A 7,994-nucleotide genomic window follows, 5' to 3' on the forward strand; every position below is an offset into this window, starting at 1 on the left:
ACGATTGCAGAGAGTACATTCTTCCCGACCTAAGGTACGCATTTTGCCCCAGGACATAAGGGGGGCAAAGGTCCAAACAGGACAGTTGGGGACAGCGTTTGTCATTGATATGCTAATCAATTTCCCAGAAGAAAGAGTACCTACCGTATTCTTCTGGGGAGGGCCACAAGGGTTAGCATGGGACGTGAGTTGGATGGATCCGGGGACCTTTTGGAGTAGAGAGGTAGAATCCTGGGATACATCAGGTAGCACCCCGGGGACTCTCTATGACGGAAGGGTGATGGGACTAAAAAGGGGGGGTTTAAAAATAGCGCCCTTAGTCCAGGAGGATGAAGGACCATGGACATATGGTTTTTGCATCCCACAGTCCCTAGAGTTTAAGGGTCCAAATAGATCTTGCATAATGAGAAGGGGAACCGTGACAGTAAAAGTGGGGGTTCCCACAACGCCTAAAGCTCAGGTAGTCACCCTGCCAGGAACTACTCAGGAACCCCACCTACCGTCATGTGAGACACATCAGGTTGTAAAAAGTGACCCTTTCCAGTTAAATCAACTGAGGGCGACTCCAGTTATCATGGAGGCCCAGCTTCAATTGATCACTTGGCAGATTAATTTAGAAGAGTGGGTAATATCTAATATCTGCCCTAACTGCAGCACTGTCACTGCCACCCTGGTACAGTCTTTTATGTCATGGGCACATTCCACGGGGAATAGCGTAGCCAGAAGAAGGTCCCGAGATTTAACAGATACACTCTTGGGAGGAATGGGCGCTGGAATGGGGGTAGCAAACAGTGTAGACATAGAAGGGATGACGGAGGTCATTCAACAATTAGGCACATTGGGACAACAGAATGTGGGTACCCAACACCATCTGAACTTGGTTTTGGAACAGTTAACACACAACACCTATAGAGTTCAGGGGTACACTCAAAGGCACATTCAAATAATTCTTCAGAAGATGATTGAACATGCTAAGGGTACTGCATGGGAGACAGCATGCCTGTCAATGCAAACCGAGTTAACAGCAGATTTTAAGATAATGGCTCAAGCCTTATCAGAAGGTAAAACTCCTTTACAGCTGAGACTTGACAAGGAGCGATTTGTCGATTTTCCGGGGGAAGGATCTTTTGCATGGAGGCACCGAGAGGTGTGGATAAACAAATGGATGGGGTGCGACAATTTTTTATGCACCGCTACTTCCTTAGTTCCTACCGGCGGAGAAACTCAGGTAGTTTTTCCAGTAGTATCCCTGGGTACACCTGTTTCCTCAACACATGTCTTACACCATGACCTGAGAGGTCAACGATTTTTTGTGCTAGACGGGGAGGTGAAACAAGTAGATTTGTCATCATGCTGGCAATTCTCAGAGAGGTACCTGTGTTTGCCGGGGCAAGTCCGATTTAGTGAGGACGCCTGCTGGCTCAATAACACAGAGTGCGCAGCTGCCATCCAAAAGATCCCTCCTAATGCCAAACCAATATCTCCGGTGGCTGAAGGAAAAGTGTGTTTTTTAAACATGAGGTCTAAGGACACATTCATTGTACATTTTCATAATTGTTCCGATAGGGTTGGTCTCTTAAGGGGAACATATTGTGTGAGCGGAGATCCCATACGGATCAAGTCATCTAGGTTTGACTACGTGATTCCTCAAATTGTGAGGAGAACTCTACAGTTCAAAGCTCCACAGGAGGTGCCCATCCTGAGGGATAACACGCCATGGGACAAATGGGTACAGGTTTTGACACAAGATCACACTTTGTTAAAACGGTTAAACAACCAGAACACTAAATTAGAGGTGATATTTCGTCATGATCAAGGCGATCTTAAAGAGGTTGAACATAAATATAATCAGGTGAGTTCCAGTCTGACCTGGTGGAAACGGTTTCTGGCAATATTCCAGGGACATTCGGACTGGGCCTCTGCAATTCAGAATTTCTTCCTACATCCACTGGTCGTAGTGATGGGGGTGGCAATCTTGGGAATCATTATACAGGTGAGTTTGTGTGTAAAATTACGCAAACAAATTAACACGGTACAGAGATTGGTGCCTCATAAACCATCTCATGAACCAATATTTTCAAATTAAGGGATATACAGGGTTACGGGTATAGGTTTAGTAGTACCTAGGAGCTGATTGTATAAAGGCGCTCTTTTAGAAGGCACCTGGCACTGCTCCGTTTTGTAACAACCAAACGAGTTTCACTTTTCTGTGGTCATGCAAGTTTGTGAGTGATACGCAAGTGACGCAAATGCTGAGCATGTGGTATTGAGGGACTTAGAAGTAGGGCTTCCCCAGAGAGCCTGGGTACAGGAAGACCAAGAGGTCTTGCTCTCTCTCTTCCCGGGGTAACCGCCTAGAGCAGAGAAGTTGTGTGAGCACGAACATCGAAAAGTGAAACATACAAGAAGAGAAACAGGTACTGGGAGGTTCAGACGCTGGGATCTGCGGGTCAAGCCATTTTAGGGGGGATTGTTATAATTTAAGTAGGCCTCAGTTATTTGGACTGAGTTAGTCAAAAAGGCTTGATGAGCAGACCTGTCCTTTAAGGGGATTTTCTCTGAAGAGAGAAAATCTGCAGTTCTGTCAGCAGAACTAGAACATACCAAGAAGCTGTTCTGAACAAGGCCGCGGGTCTCTCTGACCTGGGCATGTACCACCACCAGAACAGAAAACATTGGCCATGTTTACAAAACATCCACATTCCTGTAAGTAAAGGAAAGGTGACATTAAATATTAATCGAGTAGGCGTGTATGATGACACCACGAGTAGGGTCCACCAATAATCTGATCTAGGGGTGGCGAATATGATGTCACGTTTAACTCTTTCCTAGTCGGTATTAATAGCTGGACGAGCTGAAAAGGGGCTCGCTCTCTGATTCCTGCTATGCTTCAATACTGACTGGAACCCAATTAGTTCTCTAAGTATGTTCTTCCTTTCTGTAATCTGATATAATGTATGCTGTACATAGGTAGTCGAGATGTAACATAGAGTAGATACAAGAAGACCTGGGTATCTTCAGTAGGATAGATACTCAAGTAGCTGTAACGCAACATGGAAGTCTGCTTTGCCAGGAGATGAATGTATCTATCTGTATTCCTGTTTCCTGAATAAATAACGTAAATATCGGAAAAGCCTGAGAAAGTCTATATCCTGTTTGCGGTGTGGAGAGTCAAGTGATCTCACAGTCTGTGAGACGATGGTGTCGAAGCAAGGTGATAAGAACAGTTTATTACACCAAACATCCGAACGTTCCCATTTATTATATTAGTAGGATTAATCTGTACATTCAGAGATCTTCTGGAACCTCTAGCACAGTGGTCCTCAAACTACGGCCCGCAGGCGGAATGTCCCCCCCCCCCCCGAGTCTTTTTCACTGGCCCCCAAACACAAAATGTAGAACTTACAAATGTGGCCCACTTCATCTTTAAATATCAGCGTTCCGCATATAGAATAGCAGTGCTAGCACCACTAATCCTCATACTGTAGAAGCCAGCTTGCCGTTATCCACTGGCTTCCAATTCTGCAGCAGGTTGTCACCTGGGTATGCTTCACTGTCTGGTGCACAAAGATTTTCTTTGGGCGCTGCATGACTGAATGGCTGCTGCTGAGAGCTCTCCTCTGGGCATGATTGGGGGAATCAATACCTAGATTCAATGTAATGTTTTTCAACATCATTTTATGTATGAAAAACATATGTATTCTTACCACTGCTTTTAAAAATACAGATGGTTTGTGCACATTTGTGTACTGCGTAATCTGCTGATTACGAATATGCAAAATTTTGCATAAAATTCGTCAATTGCGGCCATAAGGAATTACTGTTTGAAAATGTAATTTATTTTGTGTAATCCATTTATAAATTCATGTAATTACATGTAATTTCGTGCTGACTTTAGCGGTCAATAGCAAAACCACCATATTTGCTATTGTCTCTAAAATTTCTTTGTATGTTAAGGGGGACAGTTGGAACAAGTAAATAAAATTCAAAAAGACCTTGTAGTTTTTGAGAGAATTTATATTAAAATTGCAAGGATAAAATAGTGTTTTAACTCTGCTAAATGTAATTTTACCGAGTTTAAAAAACATTTTTCCTTTGAATTTTTAAAAGCAATTATCTTACAGGACATTCGATGCAAACTTAAAAATCTATTTTGTACTCAACTGGAGCTTCTTCCAGCCCCCCGCAGCTGCCCCAGTCCCTCACCGCAGTCCAGTCCTCCTTCGTGTACCCGCCGGCCACCTGCAATGATGGTGACCTGCCGGCAGGGTCGGCTCTTAAGCGCCTGCACAGGCACTCAAAATTGGGTGCATTCATCTGTGGGTGATGCTGCAAGATGTCGAGCTTTTGTGGTCGGTCGAGTGCATGGTGGTTGCGGTGAGCGATATCGGGACGAATGACAAATGCAACAACACCCCCAATGCTGTCCCCCAATGGTCAGTGTGCTCCCTCCGATGCCCAGTGCACTATACATTATGTGTCCACGGCTGACGCTGGCTCAGGGCTGGCTGCAGGCATTGTCCATACACGTGCTCCACAAAGTTGCCGGCGTACACGTGGGCATATGTGTGACACATTTATGTTACCCTGGCCACCATGTGGCACTCGTGTATGGACAAAGGTGCCTGCAGCAGACAAGCGGCAGATGTGGACAGGTAATGTATAGTGTACTGGGCACCGGGGAAGGGGGGGCACAGTGACCACTGGGAGACAGTGTTGGGCCGGTGATGCAGCGTCATAAGGCAGATTCCAGATTGATTTCAGCATGAAATTGATCGGGTATCGGCCTGCGGTGTATGGGCAGGCAACAGATCTCTCTCCAATCAGATTTGATCAGAGAGAGATCTGTCCCTTGGTTGATCCGCCCATATATCGTCTGATGTATGATCACCTTTATAGTTGTTATAATGCATACCTTGCTGGCAGATAATCCGGTGTGTCGTCAGCATCGGAACCTGTTTGATTAACTGTTGTCCTTCCAGATAATTCAGTTTGTCCCCCTTGCTTGTCTGTCTCTTTCTTCTCTATCTCTGTGTTTGTGTCTATTTGAATCTTCACTGACGATCCGCTGCCTCGTATTACTAATGATCCACTTGATTTTCCTGCACTTGCTGATATTTCATCATCTGTCAGTTTCTCTATTTCTTCCCAAGAGTCTGATATTTTCTTGTCTTTGTCCCCGGGACCCTCCAGCTCCTCCATCTCAGCAGACTCCTCCATCCGCGTCAGTGAAGATTTCCCTGTATTTTCTGGGTCCCCGGGATCCTCCAGCACCGCTCTCTCATTAGACTCCTCCATCTGTGTCAGTGAAGATTTCCCTGTATTTTCTGGTTCCCTGGGACCCTCCAGCACCGCTGTCTCATCAGACTCCTCCATCTGTGTCAGTGAAGATTTCCCTGTATTTTCTGTAGCTTGTAGGGTGTCTGTTATGGTGGCTGACTCCATAAGGAACCAGCTTGTTGTCGATTCTTTCTAGCTGTCTGTGGATCTCCAGATCTAGTAAATCATTTCAATTTCAATAAAATATTCCTCTGTGTGTAATATGCTGTATATAAGAGCTGCAGCTGGTGTGAGAGACGCTATAACAAGGTAATCTTCTAGAAATGGCGAGGAGAGATTTTCAGTGTTTACAGGAATAGAAGTTTCTTTCACTTTCATTCTGACTACATACTCTGTGCTGCACTTGTCCTTCCCTTTTATCTCGCTGTATCAGGTGAGGCCTGCCTTTTGCATAGCTCCCAACTGTCCCTCTTTCGGAGGGACAGTCTCTATTTGGGAGCCCTGTCCCTCTGTCCCTCTTTCCTACTCATTTGTCCCTCTTTCAAGACTTTGTCCCTCTTTCTATGTAAATATATATATTTCTCTACTAAAAAAATGTATTTGATTGACTCTAAAGTTTATTCCCATCCTTTAAATTGATATATTCCTAATTTTACAATTTGAATATGAAATAGGGATGATCGTAGTCAGCCAACTTCGCTACACTGGAACTACACGTAGTTTTCCGCAAATACGCGTAGTACAAATATGCCTACGGTACATGAACTACGCACATTATAAAGGTGTCCAGAGGTTAGTTATACTTAGATTATCTGTGATTCTGCAGATAATCAATAGTCAGGTATAATCTGTATTCTTGGTGATACTGCAGATCACCAATAATCAGATTCTCTCTGTGTGCTGACACCGATCGTTACAGCTGGGCTGGGGGCTTTGTTATGCTGGGCTGGAGGCTTGCTGGGCGCTTTGCTATGCTAGGTTCTTTGTTATGCTGGGCTGGGGGATTTGCTATGCTGGGCTGGGTGCTTTGTTATGCTGGGCTGTGGGCTTTGCTATGCTGGGCTGGGGCGCTTTGCTATGCTGGGCTGGGGCGCTTTGCTATGCTAGGTGCTTTGTTATGCTGGGTTGGAGGCTTTGCTATGCTGGGCTAGGCGCTTTGCTATGCTAGGTGCTTTGTTATGCTGGGCTGGGGGCTTTGTTATGCTGGGCTGGAGGTTTTGTTATGTTGGGCTGGGGGCTTTGTTATGCTGGGCTGGAGGCTTTGTTATGCTGGGCTGGAGGCTTTGCTATGCTGGGCTGGGGGCTTTGTTATGCTGGGCTGGGGGCTTGGTATACTGGGCTGGAGGCTTTGCTATGCTGGGCTGGGGGCTTTGTTATGCTGGGCTGGGGGCTTTGTTATGATGGGCTGGGGGCTTTGTTATGCTGGGCTGGGGGGAACTACGCTACGAAAGCACCTACGCAAGTACGCGTTCAACTACGCAATGCCGCGTAGTAAACGTAGTCGTAGACATAAGACCCATAATGTGAGTGTTTGGTGCAACAGTAATGACTTTGAGTAAGACCACCCGAGGAGCAGGTGGTCTCTGGCAGTATGGGCGATACTGCCTTTTGAGAAGTGCAAAAACCGTCTAACAGCCTGAGACCTCCAAAGGGGTGGAGTCCCAGGCTGAAGGTAGGAAGAACCTGTGAGTGAGTGACACCTGAAAGGTGGATGTCACTAGCAGGTCTGGAGACTATTTCTTAAAGCGGAATATAACCCTGCATTTCAACTTTGCTCTAAAACATTATTTACAGCATATTATATGCAAAAAGCATTTTTTTTTTACTAGACCAGCATTGGAAGGGTTAAACCCAGAGGTCTAAAGTTCCGTGGAGAAATATGCAGAAGTTCAGATTGTTACATTCTATTTAGTTATATGTATCTATTGAGAAATGTTACACACTCTTTGGATGTCCTCCAATAGTGATGGGCCGAACCTCCGATTTAAGGTTCGCGAACCCTGTTCGCGAACTGCCGCGGAAAGTTCGGTTCGCAGGAACTTCCACGAACCGCAATAGACTACAATGGGGAGGCGAACTTTGAAAACTAGAAACATTTCTGCTGGCCAGAAAAGTGATGGAAAAGATGTTTCAAGCTGTCTAACACCTGAGATCTTTCAGTGACTACAAGAGGGGACATTTTTTTTCAAAAATACCTTATAGTTTTTGAGAAAATCAATTTTAAAGTAACTCCTTCTGACAGTGGGAAAATTAAACGCCCGCCGACTTTAGCAGTTAATAGCAAAACCGCTTTAAAAGCTAGAAACCCCAAACTTGCAGACAATGTTAAGAAGAACAGTGGGAATACGAGGACATTTTTTTTTTCAAAAAGGCATTATAGTTTTTGAGAAAATCAATTTTAAAGTTTCAATGTAAAAAATAGGAGGCCCAATAAAAGCCTATGGGGGATTTTGTTTGCAGAGATGTAGGGACCCTATCTTTGGAATCCAAGTCTAACAATATGTCTTCTACCTGCATGAGACATTTCGTGAAATTCAGACGTTGCTAACGGCCATGGCTGCAATTTATGTATGTCAGAATCACTACCATTGAAATTGCCCAAATAAACAGGTTTTTGTGACCCTAGGCTATGACTTCTTTGGCCTAGGGGCCCGAAACTCACCAGTTATGATCCCCCTAACAGTTCCTACAATGCTAGAAAATTTGCCCCTGCT

At 44.9% G+C, this 7,994-nt stretch overlaps 1 protein-coding gene across 1 annotated transcript in view; it reads right to left on the reverse strand.

Moving 5' to 3' along the window:
* Window positions 1–5,593, reverse strand: part of LOC137525517 (uncharacterized) — a 29,437-nt gene extending 23,844 nt beyond the window's left edge. The window contains exon 1 of the mRNA XM_068246640.1: window positions 4,916–5,593. Coding sequence (XP_068102741.1) covers window positions 4,916–5,445 — 530 coding nt within the window. The 5' untranslated portion in view covers window positions 5,446–5,593. The remainder of the gene's footprint in view (window positions 1–4,915) is intronic.
* Window positions 5,594–7,994: the final 2,401 nt, after the last annotated feature.

The sequence above is a fragment of the Hyperolius riggenbachi genome, chromosome 7 (genome assembly GCF_040937935.1).
Source record: "Hyperolius riggenbachi isolate aHypRig1 chromosome 7, aHypRig1.pri, whole genome shotgun sequence".
NCBI classification, from domain to species: domain Eukaryota; kingdom Metazoa; phylum Chordata; class Amphibia; order Anura; family Hyperoliidae; genus Hyperolius; species Hyperolius riggenbachi.